The sequence below is a fragment of the Phyllostomus discolor genome, chromosome 14, assembly GCF_004126475.2.
Source record: "Phyllostomus discolor isolate MPI-MPIP mPhyDis1 chromosome 14, mPhyDis1.pri.v3, whole genome shotgun sequence".
NCBI classification, from domain to species: domain Eukaryota; kingdom Metazoa; phylum Chordata; class Mammalia; order Chiroptera; family Phyllostomidae; genus Phyllostomus; species Phyllostomus discolor.
The window spans coordinates 37,367,135-37,386,884 of NC_040916.2; the positions used below are offsets into that span (position 1 = coordinate 37,367,135).

The 19,750-nt window shown below is 41.9% G+C and overlaps 1 protein-coding gene across 1 annotated transcript in view; it reads left to right on the top strand.

The window, feature by feature from the left end:
* The window catches only part of RAP1A (RAP1A, member of RAS oncogene family), a 64,116-nt gene that overhangs the window by 32,780 nt on the left and 11,586 nt on the right, over nt 1-19,750 (top strand). Inside the window, exons 2-4 of the mRNA XM_028502886.2 lie at nt 14,147-14,230; nt 16,618-16,686; nt 19,026-19,082. Coding sequence (XP_028358687.1) covers nt 14,174-14,230; nt 16,618-16,686; nt 19,026-19,082 — 183 coding nt within the window. The 5' untranslated portion in view covers nt 14,147-14,173. The remainder of the gene's footprint in view (nt 1-14,146; nt 14,231-16,617; nt 16,687-19,025; nt 19,083-19,750) is intronic.

Below are 19,750 nucleotides of genomic sequence, written 5' to 3' on the forward strand. Positions count from 1 at the left end.
TTAGTGGATGTGAAGTGATATCTAATTGTGGTTTTGATTTTCATTTCCCTGGTAGTTACTGATGTTGAACATCTTTGTGTGTGTTCAAGGCCATTGCGTGAAAATTATCGGAGGGTTGACTCATTTATCATTGTGTGTGTACATCGTCTTTGGATAAATATTCCTTTGACTCAATTTTACTCACTTTTAAATTTGTTTTGTTTTTGAGATGCAGGACTTAATTTGTATATTTAACCTCTAAGACTTTTATAGTTTTACTGTTATATTTAGGTCTTTGATCCATTTTGAATTAATTTTTGTATACAGTGTAAGGTAAGGGTCCAAATTAATTCTTTTGCAGGTGAATATCCTATTTTCCCAATATCATTTGCTGAAGAGACTGTTCCTTGTTGAATGGTATTAGCATGCTGGCAAGTCATTTGACCATTTATATATAAGGGTTAATTTCTGGGCCCTCTGTTCAGCAAATTTTGACATGTTGTATATTCTTTTTGGAATACTAATTTCCCTTTTGATTTCTTTGAATCATAGATTGTTCAGTTAGTTTCCAGAAATTTGGGGGATTTTCTTGATGTCTTTCTATTATTGATTTCTAAGTTAATTCCATTGAATTTAAAGGAATTCCTTTAAATTTATTGAGATTTATTTTATAGGCTAGATTTGGGTCTTTCTTACTAAATGTTCCATGTGCATTTGAAAATAATGTGTATTTTGTTGTTGGGTGAAGTATTCTATAAATATCAATTAGATCCAATTGATTGATTGTGAACTTTGTCCGTAACTGATTTTCTGCCTGCTGAATCTGGGGATTACTGATTAAGGAGTACTGAGGTCTCCGGTAATAATAGTGGCTTCATCTATTTCTCCTTGTTGTTCAGTCAGTGTTCACTTCATGTATTTGCTTAGGCACATCCACATTAAGGATTGGAGAATCATTGGAGGATCGACCCATTTATCATTGTATAATGCCTCTCTTTATCCCTGATAATTTTTATTGCTCTAAAGTCTGCTTCCTCTGAAATTAGCATAGCTGCTCCAGCTTTCTTTTGATTAGTGTTCATGTGGTATATCTGACTCCATCCATTTACTTTTAATCTGTCTGTGGTTTTGTATTCAAAGGTGGGTTTCTTGTAGACAGCATATATATGGTTGGATCTTTTTTTTTAAACTGCTCTGACAGTTTCTAATTTGTGTGTTTAGACCATTGATGTTTAAAGTTGATTGTGGGTATAGTTGGATTAGTTGGATCAATACCTTCCGTAGTTGTTCCTGTTTTTCTATTCATTGTCTTCGTTATTTGTGGGTGGGGTTTTTTTCCTTCTGTGCCACTTCTGATACCTTCTGGTTTAGACTGAGCATTTTATGTGACCTTTTCTCCTCCCCCCTTACCATATCAGTTATACATCTGTTTTTTTTTTTTTAGTGGTTTCCCTTGTATTTGAAATGTATATTTACAACTAATCCAATTCCACGTTAATATGACACTCTACCACCTCACAGGCAGTACCATTACTTCACAGCAGAGTATTCACAAGCCTTCCCACCAACCCTTTAAGAGTTTGGTCTTGGATCCAGATATGCCAGCAGAAAGATCTTTCCTTTCAATTGGGGGTTGTTGATTTGGGTTCCTAGGTTTCTACTTCCATCTCCATGTTGATGGTTTTCAAAAACTGGGGACCTTTCCAGTCAGTAAGGTTCAGCATCAATACATGGTATTGTGCTGGCTCCAGACTCTAAGTCCCTAATCCGACAGTGCTCTCCACCCTTGTTGTGCATTACCTCCTGCCGTTCTGCTCGAAGCACCAGTGACACTCTCCTCACAACAGCAGGGCGTTCACATGCGTTGTCTCGTTTGCTGTTCACAGCAACGTTGCTGAACTGCGTCCCTTACTTGAAGATGAACCCTCTTTCTGTTTCAAGTCTCAGGCCCGTTCCGTACCCTCCTAACTAGTGCATACACTCCAGTTTCTCATTCTTCTGTTCCAGCCATACTGTTCCTATCAGTCTTCTTTTCCCCTCAGATTCTCTGCTTAAAAACCTTAGGTGGCTTTCCCCCCTCTGGTCAGAAAGTGTCAGGTTCCTAGGCTCTCTATCGTACAGGGACGCAGGCACACCTGTGCTCAGTCCTTCCCCCTCCTTTTCGTTGAAAATGCTCGAGCTACCTAGACTTCTTAAAATAATTTTTTCATTAGACTCTTCATTCTCCTGAATTTGTACCTTGTTAAATGGAATTCCATGTTTATTATAATTTCCCTCTACCGACACCCCTGCCTCTGCCTGACCTTCAAGAAATTCATGCAAGGCATAGTGAAAAAATCTCTCTTTTTTCCATGTCCCTTCATTCCTCAGTTTCCTTCCAAAGGTATTCTATGCAAATACAAATTTCTGTGTACATATATGAGTAGGGGCAAGTTAGTCTGATGGTTGAAGAGTATAAACTCTGGAACCAGGCTGTCTGATTTTGAATCCTGGCTTCTCTTACTAGATTTGTGGTTTGGACAAATTACTAGTCCCCACCTCATAAGCTTTCTGTGAGGATTTCTACAATAGTACCTGGAATGTGGTACTCATGGAATGAATACCACATGGAATGTGGTACCTGGAATGAAGCTCTCAGTACATGCATGCTGTTGTTGTTATATAGCAAGTCATATTACATAGAAAAGAGAATGGCATTTAAAATCAAGAGAGAGCCTTGGCTGGTGTTGCTCAGTGGATTGAGTGTTGGCCTGCAAACCGAAAGGTTTCAGGTTTGATTCCCGGTCAGGGCACATGCCTGGGATGTGGGCCTGGTCCCCAGTAGGGGGTGTGTGGAAGCAACCAAAGTTTCTCTTGCACATGGATCTTTCCCTCTCTCCCTTCCCCTCTTTCTAAAAATAAGTAAATAAAATCTTTAAAGTAAATAAAATCAGGAAACATACAGCCTCTTAGTTTTCACTTACATCATTTAATCCAAGTTAAACTTCGCATGGTTTTCTCATCTTTCGAATGGGGATGATGCTATACAGTTTTGATTTTGATGCACTAAAAAATACAAAGGGGAAGACCTTTATAGATGATAAAATGCCACATAAAATTTAGTCGCTGCAGGTCACATCATGTGCTCTCCCTTGGGAAAGGTCCAGGCATGTGAGCCGGTTTTAAGAAGTGAAATAGTCTTTAAAGAATAACAATTTCAGAAATTTAGTGACAGTTATGCCATTTTGCTTTAGAAACTATTCTAAATTCATACTTTAGACTTGGCTTGTTTTTTGTATTAGTCTTACATTTTAAAATTATGATTATATAATTTATGAGGCAATGCCCTTAAGAGAATCAAGTGTCTAGCATTGATATACTTAGCTATACCTAGCATAAATTAGTAAACCTAATTTAGTAAACCTTATTTTTTGAGAAAAAGATATTTTTGTCAACCTAGAAAGTGTTGGTGATTGTCTATAAAATTTTCTTCATGGTTTACAAATGTTTTTATTAGCCTGTGATGATAGCAGTTGCTAAAGAATATTCATTTTACTAAGTAGGTGGTAATACAAGTAAAAAGGGTTCCCCTATGATGCACTTTCTGATGACTTACTGTGTGGCTAAAATAGAATATAGGCTTTTACTTTTTTTTTTTTTTGACAGCTCATGGATTTAAGAACGCATATCCTACCCAAAGGCACAGAGTGTGGGATATTTTTGGGTACTGATGCATTCCCAGGATTCAGCATTTCAGAGGCAAAGTTGTAGCCGGGTTTAGTAAGCCATGGAGCAGGATTCTAGCCAGACAGGAAGCACCCGTCAGACTTTTAACCATTTCGCGAGACTGCCTGCGAGAAGAAGAATGAGGCTGGGGGAGGAGCCCGGGATGGGCACTTCTAGAGGTGGAAACTCTAAATCAAAGTTTTTAAAACTCAATAGATACATTTAATAATAGATTAGACTGGAGGATTTAGTGCACTGGGAGATGATCTCAACAATAAATTAACCAAAATGAAGAGGCCGGGATGGAAAATATCTATGGGGAAAAAGGAATTGGCGAGTCGTGGCAGAAATTGCTGATTTTCCTTGATTCAGTTCTCCCAAGTGATGGATGTGTTCGTCAGCTACTTTGTTGACCAAGCTTTACAGCGTCTGTTTGTGACAGTAAGCTTTGACTTTGTGACAGTAAGCTTTGACTGTATGACAAACCTTTGTGACAGTAAGGTTTGGCTGTATGACAAGGTTTGGCAACTTGGATGCAAGTGGAAGTGACGCATGTGTAGGATTTAACCCTACAGATCATGCCTGTAAGAGGAGAGGGGTATCCCTTCCCTTCCTTTTCCTCCTTCCCATGGCCTGGAGTGCGGGCATGGTGGCGAACTAGTCTTAGCTGTGTGGAAGAGGGCAGCGCTGTGAGGACGACAGAGCAACGAGATGTTCGGCCACAGTAGCTTGCCAGGCTGCCAGACCAGCCTGCTCTGTCCCTTCCATCTGTCATGTGAGAGGGAAAAAATCTTGAATTTTGTTTAAAGCCACAGTAGGGCCCCTTATTACAGGAGCCTAGTCCATGTTCTAAATAATAAAAGAGCATGAGAAGCTCTAACAGTTGAACAGAATCCAGATGTGAAGAAAAATCAAGTAGAGATAACATTTGATGAGATTATGATTTTGAAATTTTTAAACTGCAAAAACACAAATCCTAAACAGGCTATAAAAATCAAAACCTAAACAGTTCATGGTTAAATCTGCACATGTTCAGAGATCTTAAAAATAGCCATGGAGAGAAGACAATTACCTTCAAAAGATCTACAATTAGTTTGATTTATTGAAAGGAAAAATTAAAACTAGAAGACAAGAGAATAATGACTACAGTGTGCTGAAAATAAATAACTATTAAAGCTAAAATATTTTTAAAGAGTGTAGGTAACATAAAGTTCTCTGAAAAATAAAAACAATGATTTTTTTACCACTAAGAGAACACCACTAAGACAAATTTACAAAGATGCACTGTAGGTAGAGGGAAAGGGATCCCTGGTGGAATGCCCGAGGTATCAGTTGGAAATGAGAAAGGCTGAAACTTAAATAGCCAAGCACTCAATGTAAAGTAGAAAGAGAAAGGAAAGAAATAATAGACTTAAGAACAGAAATTAAAGTAATATAAAACAAGCCACAGTGAAGAATGCATAAAGCCAGAGTTTATGAAAAAGTCATAAAATGAACAGACCTGCTAAGATTGACCCAGGGACCGGGGAATGGCATAAACAAACAATAAACATAAAAGAGATGCCGTAACTACTGCTGCTACAGAGGTGATTATTAGAAAAGCGTACCAACACACTTTCGTCTAAGGAATGATTTCAAACAGTGGATTATTTTATGTGTTGTCATAACAGCATATTAAGCCTTTCAAGAACTTTATCAAACTTGCCAAAACTTTGACTCCTGAATAAGTAAGAAGGTTGAATTGATTATCTGGCAAATTTGGGTGGAAAATTATGTTGATACACAAAAATTCTAGAATAAAAACAAGTTATACAAAAAAAGGAAAGGCAGTCTTAATGTACTACTTTTCTGTGTGTTACTTAAGAGAGCTAAAATTCTCATCTACCATAATGGCAGTATCTAAAACTGAAAACCAAGAGATAGTAGTATAACCGTCTTATTTACAAATATAGGGGAAAACATTCAAAGAAACAGAAGTTTGAAGTTGTTGTCGTAGGTTAAGAGGATATAGTGAATGCTGTTTTTTTTGTTCCAAGTGCTTTTATTTTTGTAATGCCTGCTGATAGTGCCAATTTGCATATATTACTTTTATGTGAGTAAAGAACTAAAGCTTCTGCAGAGAAGACCAGATGATAACAGAATCTGAAACTTTATCATTTGGAAAAGAAACTAGAGCTGCCTACTGAAAGAGAGGATATGGCGGGCAGGGCGGGGAGATAGCTGTCTTCAGTATTGGCAGTGGCGCAGACCGGAAGGGGAGTTCTCTCTGTTCTGCTTACTGCTGTGCGGGCACCGCAAAGAACCAGCAGAGCGGGTGGAGAACATTCTCGCTGCCAGATCCCCCAGCAGCGGCATGGCTGTCTTGTGAGGGTAGATTGGAAAGAACTAGATGGCCCGCCATATCTAGAGATGGTTTTGGAGTGAATCGCCACAAAAGAAACACCTATAGTTCAGGCAGTGTTTAAAACCAGAAAAGACAAAATAAGCTATTCATACAACATGTAACATTGAGGTATATTGTTTTCTAAGTCTTCAACTTTTATCATTTGTGGTTTACAAAGTTAAGATTTGGGGGGATTTCTTTTTACTGTATTGGGGCTGATTTGTTTTTTCTTATTACTTTTGTGTACCTTTCTTTACTGTTATGTATTCATTTTCTTTTTTTAAAAAGATTTTATTTATTTATTTTTAGAGAGGTAGTAAGGAAGGGAGAAAGAGAGGAAACGAAGTATCAGTGTGTGGTTGCCTCTTGGGCATCCCGCACTGGGGACCCAGCCCTGACTATGAATCGAACTGGCAACCCTTTGGTTTGCAGGCCAGTGCTCAATCCGCTGAGCCACACCAGCCAGGGCTATTTTTCATTTTCTACCTCACGTTGAATTGGTCGAGATTCCTTTGTCCATTTTTCCTCTAGTGATTTTTAGGTTATATATAATCCAGTTGTTGACACTACATTTTTCACATTTAGATTTATATTTTTTAACATGTATATATAGAGATTCAGTATCCTTACCCTTTTCCAAGAGAAAAACTTTAACGTAACTTTACTTTTTAACTCCTCCCAAACCATAATATTGAGATAATCATAGTTTTATTTCCAGATTTTTGTATGTATTTTATAGTGATAATTAGATTTCTAGCTATAATTTTTACTGATGTGATTGTTTGCCATGATTTCTTGTTGTAGTGCCTTTCCATTTCTTGGATAATTTTCCTTTTTGTTGGATTATCAACTCCACTAATTTTTGATATGTAGTTTTATCATTAGTTCTTACTGTTTGTATTATTTATTGTAGTGCTGTTGAACTTACAGTCGTTCTGAGGTTGTGTGGTGGTATTTTTGTATTGGTTTCAGTCCTCTGGAATTTGTTGAGACCTGATTTGTGGCCCTGCGTGGTCTGTGCGGATCAGTGATCCACGTGCACTTGGAAAACGAGTGCTTTGCCGCCGTGGGGCGTGGCGTGGCATTCCATGTGTCTCTGTGGGGTTAAATGTTAACATCCAGTCACGGTTGTGTATTTGCCTGGTTTTCACTCTGGTTCTGTCAGCTGTGCTTTACATATTTTGCTCGGTGTTTTAACTTTTTTTTCTATCACATTTATTAATGTGATTACTGATATATTTGGATAGTCTGACATCTATTTATTTTCTATTTGTCTGTCTGATCTTTGTTCCTTTATTTTTCCTTTCTTCTTCTGCTTTTAGTCATTAACCTATTCTGGAGTGTAGTGATTTAAAACAATAACCATGCATTACCACTCCAAGTTTCCTGGCTGTGGAATCAGGGCGTGGCTCAGCCCGTGGCCCTGGACTAAGGTCTCTCGGGGTTGTAGTCAGACAGTGGCTGTCGGGACTCATCTCGAAGGCTCCTTTACTCATAGTTCTGGGAGGACTCCGAGAGCCGGGGCCCCGCAGGCCACTCTGTGTCTGTGGTCTCTCCAAAGTGGCAGCTTGAGGGCAGCTCTGGTGCTCGCTCTGGTGCTCGCTCTGGTGCTCTCTCGGGCTTCAGAAGTCTGACAGCCCCACTTCTGCTGTTTGTTTACTGAGCCCGCCCACGTTCGGGCGGTGGGGATATATTTTTTCTCTCTAGGAAATGTTCAGGATTTTGCCTTCACTTTTGGTGGTTTGAAATTTCAACTACAGTATTTGCAGTTGTGACTCTTGATGAGGATGGCGGTGGTTGCATTCACCGGGCACTTTAAATCTGATGATTCCTAACTTTCTTAGTTTACCTCTGGAAATGTCCTTCTGTTATTTCTTCGGTGTTTCTGTTCAATTTCTAGACCTCCTTCCAGATAGCTGGCAGACCTGGGGTTTATCCTCCTCCTTTTCGAGCGCTCTGCCCCTGTCCATGGGCTCCACGCTCTGTGGTGGGCTCGGGCCCTGGTTCGCGGACCTGCTTTCCGGCCACACCCGGTTTTCCCTTCAGCCCGTCTGCTGGGCTTTTTCAGTGGTCGTATTTTATGTGCTAAGTTTTCCACTGTGTCCTTCACAAATGTCTTTAAGGACATTGCGTTTCCTTTGCAGTCTTTACAGGCCCTCTGAACTCAGTTTTCTTTGAATCATGTTTTGTTTGTTGACTTTATTGCCCCCATCAAACTGTGTTCCTCAAATTTGTGATCGCCTCCTTTTGCTGGGAACCCACGTGGGCCTCTTCTGTCCACAGGCGTTTATCTCCTGCCACGGCAGGCGGGGAGGGTGGGGAGCGCTGTGGGGCTGGGTGTGTCGGCGGCAGGGGTTCGAGGACTGGTTTGTAAACTACTGGGGAGGACGGCGTGTCTCATCACTTTACCTCTATCTCCCTCCTCCTCCCGAGGTGCCGGTCCGGAGAAGAAGGGGAAGAAAGTATCAAGAAGATTCTCAGTGAAAAAATAATGTGACTTCATGTCACAAAAAGCTGAACTTCCATTACTATGTGCTATGAAGAACACTTCCTATTTTAGAAAGTTAAATCTTAGCCCTGATTTCCATACTTACTCATCACTGCCCCCCCTCCCAGCCCCCAGCATGCTGTGGTCAGTTGTCAGTTTTTAAATATTCGTGGCTTCTGTAAACATTGAACTATAACCAACAAAATAACTGCTTGTTAAGAAACTACCATCAGTGTTTTTTAATGTAAAAATTTTTTTCTCTAAAAATTCGTGTCACAACTAAATTTTCTTTAATAGATTTTGTTTTTTAGGTTTAGTTGTAGAGAAACGATTTTGTCTTTGAATTACTTGGTGTACATATTTAAAAACAAGGTGGGATCAATTTGTGTCATAAAGACAATCAAGTTATATATTATTTTGTGAAGTTTGGAAGTGCTATTGCGGAAGGAAAAAGAGAAAAAAGCTATAGTGTAACTTTGGACCATAATGTTAGGGACTCAAGATTGACTTAAAATGTAAACATGGTGTAATGTTTGTTCTTGTCCTCCTTATTTGTCGGGAACCGTACCCGGAGTGGGTGCTTCCTGGTGCCGTGCGGGAGTGCAGGGCACGGGGACTTCCATAAAAAGGCATGGGATTTGCTTGGGAGAGAATGGTGGTTTTCTCACTTGGCAGTCATGAGCTAGAACTAACCCCTTTAAAAAGAAAATATTAATTCACGCCATTCCTTATTGGGTATTTGTGTGTGTGTGTGTGTTTTCTTACCCGAGCTTTACATTTTTGTATGTGCGTGTGCGCATACAGATTTACATCTATAAGCCATGGTGTGTGTTCTGTGTGAAAGAAATAATCCTCTGTACACACGGTGTGTGTGAAACATGACTTTGGGCCTTGAGTGCCGTGCCACTTTCCCTGAGGCAGAGAGGCCAAGTATTTTATTGTTGCAGAATACGCAGAATAATTTGGCCATGCCCCAGTGCTTTCCCCAAATTTTCTTGCCCTGGAAGGCAACTGGCAGAGTATTAGTATTCCCTCTTGAAAATACACATTTTTGGATTGAATGAAATCATGAAATCACACCTTGTTGAAATGACAGCAGCCCTCCGACTAAGAATCGGTTGGGGCCAGGAAAGGGAGTTTCAGGTCTGCGAATCTGTCTGGGTGAGGTGCGTGCGCTCCTGTTTCACTGTCAGCGTTCTTTCCAATGGAAGTCAGAGAATCACCTGGTGCAGGTAGAGGCATAGGATGACTAGTGTCCAGCACATACCTCTTCCACGTTACTTTTTCCTCAGGAATCTCAAGCTGAATGTTTGGCAGAAAGCATTATTTTGGTTTTAAACCTTTTGTAGTTCCTGTCTTAATGGGAGGCATGTGCCAGCCACCTCATTTGTCCAAGCTAGGTATTTAGGAATTATCGTTGACTCTTCTTCTTCATTCGCCTGAATGATGGCCCGTGGTCAGCCACGAGGTCCTCTCAGCTCTCCCTGCAGGGACCGCTGTTCCCTCTTCAGCCCTGGGCTCCTGGACAGCCTTCCCGGGGGCCTCCTCACTGTCCTCCCTGCCCTCCCTGCCCTCCCTGCTTCTCTTTCTCCTTTCTTCAGTCCATTGGATATGGGGACTGTTACCAGCTATTTTGCTAGAGAATATATCTAACTGTATTACTTTTTTTTTTTTAAAGAATCACTATTTTCTCCCCATTGCTTACTAGGTGAGGTATAAACTCTTTAAATATGGCAAATGCCTTTGCAAGTACTGCCCAGTCCCCATACCCAGCCTCCCTTTTTAGACCTGTTAAAACCCTGTGTTCCAGCCACACTGGATCTTCTCTCTGTCATGGGTGAGCGTGCTTGCTCCGGCTGTTCCCCTGCTTCCAGCGCCCTTCCCTGCGTACCTGGAGCGTTCCTACTCAGTTGTTCACTTAGCTCTTACGTAACTTGCACTGAAAAACTGTCTTGCACTCCCCTTTGTTCCTCTGCCCCTCCCCAGCCCTCTGATTGTGCCTTTGTAGTAACTTTGTTCACGTCATATGGTGGTCATTTGTTTTTCCCTCTATGAGCTACTTGAGGAAGGGAAACATATGCTTTTGATTTTTGTGTTCCTGGTACCTAGCAAAGAACTGTGATGCCCAGGAGATGCTTTCTGGGTGTTTGATGCAGAACAGCCGTACTTGCCATAGTGTCTGTTGCATAGTCTACTAATACAGCCTTACTGTTACTTAATCAGCTCAGGAACAAATTACCATAGACTGGATGGCGTAAACAACAAGTTTCCTTTTCCCGGTTCTGGAGGCTGAGAAGCCCAACATCAAAGTTCTGGCAGATCAAATGTGTGGTGAGGACCTGCTCCCTGGCTTGTATCCTCACAAGGCGAGCACAGAGAGAAACAAACTTTTTGGGTCTCATGTAAAGGCACTAACCCCCTCATCAGGGCTCCGCCCTCATGACCTCATCTAACCCCAGTTACCTCCCAAAGGCCCCTCCTCTTAGTACCATCGAGTTAGGGGTTGGATTTCAAGGTAAAACTTTGCAGAGGATGCATTCAGTTCATGACACTATGAATATCATTGGCATTCTGAGAAATTTCCCTTTTTCTCATTGAATTTTCCTAAATTAATTCTATTGAGCTATAATTTACATGCAGTAAAAGGTACCTATTTTAAAGGTACAGTCCAGTAAGTTTTGGTAAATGTATGGACCTGTGTAACCACCGCCACAGTCAAGGTCCAGGTCACTTAAGTTCCCTCGTGCGCCTTTGTTGTCACCAGCCCTGCCCTATCACCACGGGCCCGAGCAGCTTTCTGGCACTGTGACTGAGTGCATCTTTTCGAGGGTCTTAAGTAAGTGGAATCCTACAGTAGTCACTCTTTGCGTCTGTCTGGCTTACTTTGCTGAGTGTGTCCATCCGTGTTGTTGCATCTGTCAACAGTTCATTCCTTTATATGGATCTAGTTTCTGCCTCAGCACTTCCCTTCCCTTGAAGAACTTCCTTTGCTTTCTTTCGTAAGAGTATGCTGGTCAGCGCCCCCCACTCCGCCACACCCCCCCCCCCTTTTTTTGTCTGTAAAAGCTTTTACTTTCATTTCTGAAGAATACATTCATTGTATTTACCATTCTAGGTTTACTACTTTTTAAGCATTCTAAATATGTTTCATTTTCTTGTCTTCCATAGCTTCTCAGAAAGGCTCCATATTTTAAGTTTGCTCCTCTGTTATCTGAATTCTTTCTCTTCTCACATTTTCTCTTTTTGACAGTTTTTCAGGAATTTGATTATTGTTCCTTGTACTCCTCTTTGTATTTATACTGAGGAGAGGGCTCAGTGAATTTCTTGAATCTGTTGATTTATATTTCTTATCAGGTTTGGAAAATCTTTTTGATAGCTTGATGTTGTCCTGAGGCTCTCTTCTCACACTTTTCTTCTCCCCTTTCTCCCTCTCCTTCTCCTTCCGACTCCCTCGTCACCCTCCGCCTCCTCGCCTTCCTTCTCTGCATCGTAGGCCTTGGAAATCTTTGGTCGTATTTAGTAGACTGTTAATCCCATCCAGTGATATTTTTATTGCAGATATTTTTGAACTCTAGAAGTTAATTTTGGTTCTTTTTCCCCTATCATATCTCTTCTCACATTTTCCCTTAAATCCTGAGCATGTTCATAACAGCAGCTTCAGAGCCCTTACTGCATGGCCTCATTTCTGGGACTGCTGGCGTTGGCTCGTTTCACCCCGATTTCAGGTTTCATTTCCTTTCTTCTTCACATGTCTGCTAACTTTTTATTGGACGAAATGGACATTGTAAATTTTACAATGTTTTCTATGATGGATGTTTTTTTTTCTTCTTTTAAAGAATTTTGGATTCTGTTGTGACACACAGTTGAGTTGCTTGTGGACTGGCTCTCTCCGCTGGAGGCTTGTGTTTGAGCCGGGGTAGGAGCATCTAGAACAGATTCTCCAGTGCCAATCTTCGGGGCTGAATCCATGGCCTGTATTTCAACAAGGAGGACTTTCCTGGTCCGAACTCCATCATTTCCCAGCACTCTTGGAAGTGTTCACCTTGTAGATGCTTGCTTATTCTTTATCTTACCTCATGGAGTTTCATCCTGCGTGCCTGGCTTAGTGTTCGGCCACAGACTCAAGTGGACAAACTTCTGTGCAGATTTCTGGAATTTTCTGTATATAACTTTCTTCTTTCCTGGTGTGCTCCTGGTCTCTGCGTAAGCTCTCCTCCCTGCACCCCAGTCTGAACTGCGCCTTCCAGCCGAAAGCCGGGGTGTGGCAGGTCTCACTTCCGTCCCGTGTCCCCGCCCCCCCCCCCCCCCCCCCCCCCCCCCCCCCCGGCAATCACAGCCCTGTACTGCTTTGCGGCCTGTCGGAAAGCACTTGTTGTTATCTGTTGTCTGGTAGTGCTGCGACTGTGGGACGGAAAGCTCATTCTTATGTGTTCCATCCTGGCCGCTGGAAATTCGTCTCTGTAGCAGTTTGGGCCTCATGGAAGATGTTACTACTACCCACCTATGCAATAAGTTCTAACAGCTTCATCCATAATCTCCCATTCCTATCCTAGTAATTTTCCAGGTAACATTTGACATAGTTCAGCTATAGTACAATGATGAGAGCAAAATAGTATAGAATTATTATATCATATTTCAAGCAAACTAAATAGCATGTACATTATATTAAGGTTATGAGTAAACTTTTTAAAAAAGTATGTAAGTTGTTTAAATGATAGCTTCATAAATAATTGAATTTATAATTGTACTTACAGCTGCTAGTTTGAACCTTATTTTCTGATCAGTCTTAAAAGTAATATGAACAGGCTAATGGTTGACGCTGGTCAAAGAGGATCTGTAATGAATCAAAATGCGTGGCCGTAGTCCTGGAAGTTTATGTTAAACTCTGTGTGGTTTTACTGTGTAGCCTCTCTGCCTTTGCTTTGATAGTCTTGGGGGAGAAAGCAAACAAAACAAAACCTCATATTATTTTGTGTAACAGTTGTACATTCTTAGGCTAATCTTAGTATATGTATTGGCTTGGCCAAAAAAAATTGGTTACGAGTTTTTTATACTATGGCTCTGGTAGTGCTTAGTTGTCTTTAACTTCACTCAAAAAAAATGTGCTAGGTTGTATTGTGACAGCTGTCATATCAGCGTGCATTCTTCTAAAAATCAGAATTGGTGGATTTTTGTGTAGCCATTTTAATAATGGAGATGGAAGAAGACATGCAACATTTTTGGCATATTATGCTTTGTTATTTCAAGAAAGATAACACAACTGAAGTACAGAAAAAGATTTGTGCAGCGTATGGAGAAGGTGCTGTGACCGATCCAATGTATCAAAAGTGGTTTGCGGAGTTTCTTGGTATATTGACATTTTGGCCAAATACTTCTCTGCTGTGGGGCTGTCTGATGCACTGGAAGGTGTTTGGCAGCACCGCTGGCCTCTGCCACTAGAATCCCATAGCAGGAGAGAGCTGACACACTCCAATATCCAAATCAGTAAAGTTATTGGTGAAAATGAAAAATGTGTCTTTTATTTTATGGAAAAAAGGTAACAGACTTTTTGGCCAACTGAATAGTAATCTTCGTTTTTTTTTTTCCTCCAGGTTGTCAGTATTTAAACAGACCACATCATGCGTGAGTACAAGCTAGTGGTCCTTGGTTCAGGAGGCGTGGGGAAGTCTGCTCTGGTAAGTTAGCCGCCTGGCTGTAACTACTTAGTGCAATCCGAGAGGAACACTGATATTCTCTTGCTTTGAAATGTCAAGTCACTGAAGAGAAAAGGGGCCAGTATTTTTTCATAGGCTTACATCTAGCCCAGAGGGGACAGGGTTCTTTTGGTAACCGTGGATGCATAGTTTTGTGGTGGTCACTCCTCATGCGTTCACCGACCGAGTATTCAGTGGCTCCTACTATGTGTCAAACACTAGTGCTCCTGATTCAAAGAGGTGTAAGATTGTTTTGTATTTTAAGGAACTTACACTCCAATGGGAGAGGCTGAGTATTAAAAATAATTAAAAATGAAAATCCGTAGGAATAAGTAAGGCTGTCTAGGGAGAGGAGCGAGCTCAGGACCGGGCTCTGAGGACCTCTCAGCCTTTGAATGGGAGGGAGAATCGAAGGATCCCGCATACATGGAAGGGAATGTCTTGTACCTGAATGTGAAGACTGTGTCTTTACTGACTGCTCGGAGGTCGGTCAGGCAGAGGAAAAGGATCCGGGAGCGAGGAGGTGGCTGGGCCTGACAAGAGCAGCTTCAGTAAGGGATGGTGTTGTGACCCTGCCGGGGTGGGTGGAAGAGGGAACGGGAGCCGAGGTGGTGGGACCCCCCTTGTAGATGAGAGGGACAGCGAGGGGGCAGGGGAGGTTTTCGTTTTCGGTTGGGAGATGGGAGAGCGTGTTAGTGGGCTGGAGGTGGTCGTCCAGTGGAGGGGAAGACAAGGCTGCAGGAGAAGGGAGTGACTGGTACAGGAAAGACAGTGAGTGGGGAGGGGAGCAGAGGGTCCAGCGGGAAAACAATGGTCTGTATGAATGAATGAATGAATGAATGAATGAATGAGATGTCCGTGAGAACTGAGAGAATGAGGTTCAAAGAAGTAACCAAAGCTTGCGTTTATAAGAAAGGAGTGAAAAGTATGGAATTGTCTTTTTTTGCAAGTCCCTGTCCAACGACTGGCTTGTAGAGTGACTTGGGTTCTCTCATGCCTGCTTCTGCATCGATTTCTTTTTAAAGCATGCGGTGCACAGGGCTTGGCAGAAGTAACGCCCATGTGATTGTGGTCAGTAGGGTAATAATATGGGTGTAACAATTTATAGTTTTAATTTGAACTTTTCACCTTAAATGCCCTATGGAGTGCTTGAGTGTGGTATTGTTATGCTACAGATTACGTGTCTATGATTTTGTAATAAAAAGGGGCATTATTGGGCCAGACCCTGTGTGTGTGTGTGTGTGTGTGTGTGTCCTTTGAAAAACTCCACTGTAAATTTATGAGAGAATGCATTATAGTATTATTAGGAAAACAGTCCTTTTTCCCCCCTAAATCTCTGCCCTGAACCATACTGAGGACCTTTGCTCTAGTCTAAAGCATATTAGGAAATTTTTCATATTTAAAGTATACGTAGTACTAAGAAGATGAGGTGATTAAATCCTTGAAAGTTTTTGGTATAATTATATCCTGAGTTTCCTTTGAAGAATAGAAGTTTACTACATTCAAGTTAATCTGTTTAGCTGAAGCTAACTAAAATCACGTACAGAATACTCCTCTGGGTAACTCAGGTGTACGTGAGCTCAGCCCCACGTACTTAACCTTGTTTTCAGGCAGGAATGGGCCAGATCCTGTTTTAAAGCTGTCCAGGAAATACTTCACAATCATCTTCAGTACTTCTTTTCATTTGTCAAATGACAAAATACCTAGTTCCTAGTCCGAGCTTACCGTGATCCTAGAGATGAAAGTAGATAATCTGAAAAGGATTTGTAGGCAGCATTTCCCGACAAAAAGCATAAGGCTTTGGAATCAGGGCGGCCTACGTTTGAATCTCAGCTGGCAAATGGGAAAAATGCCTGAGGTGAATGTGAAATTTGAATGCGATTATACATTTAGTAAATTCAATACATTTTAATTCCCTTTCCCCCCCAAATTTGAAAGACCGGTTTAAGACTGTACAATTTAGAACCTTTTGTCTGTCTCCTCTAAGACCACGAGATAAAAGTTACTATAGATACATAGAGGAGTAATAAGAGTTTGCTGATAATTTTCATTTTTTAATAAACCAGAATGTGTCGTTATTTGTATGTGTTGTATTTTAAAGCTCAGCATAGTAATTAGTGGTGCCATGTCAGCAACATGGCGGTTGCTGGCGGTGTCCTAGCGTGCCTGCCGCCTTTCCCCCAGGCCTGCCCCCGTCTGTCGGGGCGGCCTTACGTCGAAAAACAGTGATGCCTCACGTTTGCACGTTCGCCCAGAGTTCTCACTCAATGTCATTTCATCGTCACCGCCGTGTGGGGTTAAGTACCATTGTAGGGGTTGGTTTTTCTTTCAGGTCCTTAACTTTTTTCTGCCTTTTTTTTTTTTTTCAGACAGTTCAGTTCGTTCAGGGAATTTTTGTTGAAAAATATGACCCGACGATAGAAGACTCCTACAGAAAGGTAAAATATCGAACTTGTATGCGTGCACATGCTTACAAGCAGTTCCGTACGACTTTAAAACTTCACATCCGTGGAATTGCTTCCTAAAAATAGTTTTGAGAAATGATACAAATGTTCTGTATCTGTTTTTAAAAATTACACCTAGCCCTGGCTGGTGTGGCTCAGTGGATTGAGCGCTGGCCTGCGAACCAGGGGGTCGCTGGTTCGATTCCCAGTCAGGACATGTGCCTGGGTTGCAGGCCAGGTTCCCTGGTGCAGGCGCATAAGAGGCAACCACACATTGATGTTTCTCTCCCTTTTTTTCTCCCTCCCTTTCCCTCTGTCTAAAAATAAATAAATAAAATCTTTTAAAGAAAGTTACACCTAGACAAAATATTTGTTATTGAATACTGCTTAGCTACAGGGAGCTTAGTAATCTGTTCTTTAATATACTCATTTTCCTAGTGGGGAATATTTTTAATGTAGAAAAATTGCACATAAATAAGTAGGTATATTTTTGACAAACCTTGTGAACTAAAATCAAGATCACTTTGATGCACGCAGTTTTCCAGTGACTGAAAGATTTATGTTTAGTTAGATAATAACTTTAAAGGTAGTACTTCATCTTTAGACTATACAAAGCTAGTTACTGGGTTCTGTGTGATACTGTAATGGTAGACACGTGCCATTCTGCATTTGTTCCAACCCACAATTAAGGTAACCAGGAGTGAACTCTGTTGTAACCTGTGGACTTTGCATGGCACCGGGGTGTCAATATAGTAGGCTCGTTGGTCCCAGCAGCACCGACCCTGGTGTGGGGTGCTGAGGGCGAGGGAGGCTAGTGGGGAGCAGGGGCAGGTGTGTGGGAACTCTGCTTCCCGCCCTGTTTTGTTGTGACCTGAACAGTAAAGCTTATTTAAAAGGAAAAAGTTGATCTTGACAAAAGTAGTATTTTATTTAACCCTAAGACTAGATAGAATTGTAGAGCATTTTTATTGTTTTATTTCCTAGACATTATGGGCGGGGGGTGGGGGGAACCTAGAGTTATAAGAAAGACTAGCAGCCAATGATACACCAAAAAAAAAAAGAAGATTAAACCTACCTTTCAGCAAATAGGAAATTAAGTTCATCCAGCTGTACTGGAGGAGCAGTTTCATTATCTGCAGATTGTATACAAAATTGTGCTTCAGAGACTTCGAGAAACTGCAGGCCTAACTCATCGTGCCTTGAATCCGCCCATTCACAGACCACCAGACCCACCCGTACGTGGTGGTGGGACGGGGTGTCTGCGGCCGCCAGTGGTGCTCCTCAGTCCCTGGTCTGACCCAGAGGCAGAGTTTAAAATAGTCCTCAGGTTAACTTCAGAAGACAGTGTTGCATTGCAGAAATTTCCCCCAAATAAGTTGCTGGTTAAAGCTTTAACTACAAATGGGGATCTGTACCTGGAATGCAGGAGATTGGCCACTTTTCTTAATCCCTTCTTGATTAAAAATGTTCCATACAGGTGAGAGTTGATACTTTCTTTAGGCCAACCTTCTCTTCTTTTATAAGATGCTGGGAAAATAAAAGTTCAGTGTATAAAGTTTCACCTCATGCACACAGCTTTAGCAAAGAAGTACCTTGTTCTTAAAGTCTCGAGGGCTGTATGAGTTCAGTGTTACCCACGAGCACTTCTGTGTTCCCGTTATCTCTTTTTTTAATAAACTTTATTTATTGACATTTTAGAGAGAGAGGAAGGGAGAGAAGGAGAGAAGCATGGATCTGTTGTTCCACCTAACAATGCATTCATTGGTTGATCCTTGTATGTGCCTTGGTGGGGGATTGAACCCAAAACCTTGGCATACTGGGACAACGCTCTAACCCACTGAGCTACCCAGCCAGGGCCCCCATCTCTTAATTTTGTTATGTATTAAATTTGGGATATAAATTTCAGTAAAACTTTTAACAACTTGAAACATGGCAAGTTGCCAAAATTTCTTTGCCCCAAAACCTGTCTGCATTAATGACTTATTTAAAACTTTTGTGCTTTGTTTTCCTTAAAGGTAATATAAACATTTTTATATATTTTTGACCATTTTCTTTCTAATAATAGTGTTTTTTATTCTTTATTATCAGAGTTTATAATGGTCAGAACTATCTAAACTCGGCATTAACAGCCCTGGCTCCTGTACCATTAACAGAAAATGCCTGAGATCGCCTGTTCTTAATCGTAACTCCACATTAAGCCTCAGCCAGCACAACGTCTGCTGAGGAAAGGCTGTGTAGTTAGTTGTCAATATGCACTGTGGGGGGGAGGGGGGAGGAAAGCAGAGCAGACCGGCGTTTTGACGGTGTGTGTTCATCTTTTCCCGCCGCCGCAGCAAGTCGAAGTGGACTGCCAGCAGTGTATGCTCGAGATCCTGGACACAGCGGGCACGGTGAGGATGCCTCCTTCTCCTCGTCTGGTAGACTCCACTCGGGAGCAGGCTTTACCTCCTTAATTCCTCCGAGTAGAGCAGTCATCCTGACTAGGAGCAAATTCTCTGAATGTAGGGCTTCTTAAATATTCTTGTGTGCGCGAAACCGTCTGTGCTGGACCTAAAGCCCACACCTCACGATTAAATTGTATGTGGAGTTCACCCGTAGAGTGGAGTGTGTGTGGCGGGTTCTTTTCCCTGTGTCCAGGGGAGGGCGAAGCTATTGCTGCTCCAGAAAAGGCATTTTCAATCCAGAGTTTTAGGTAAGGTAGGTGTTTCACTGGGGTTAAATAAGACTTTCTCTCTTGGCACCAGAGTAATTTCATTTTATAAAAAAGTGAAAATTGTCGCTTTTTGTCAGTATTTGGACATCTCGGGGCTGCCGGCACGTTTTCCGACAGAACCCTCCGGGGTTACTCGGAGCCTCGCTTCTCTCGCCTTTAACTGAGTGCACGGACGCCAGTGGGTCTGGTCTCAGACCACTCCCTGCCCCGGGAGGGCTTTGCTCACTCCTTCCGGTACCGCTGCAGTCGGGGGCTCGGTGACTTTCGTGTCCAGGTGCAGTCTCTCCAGACGTTTCGGAGAGACTTCTCCAGCGGCGTGGCCTGTCGGCACCGCGGCCTCCGTCC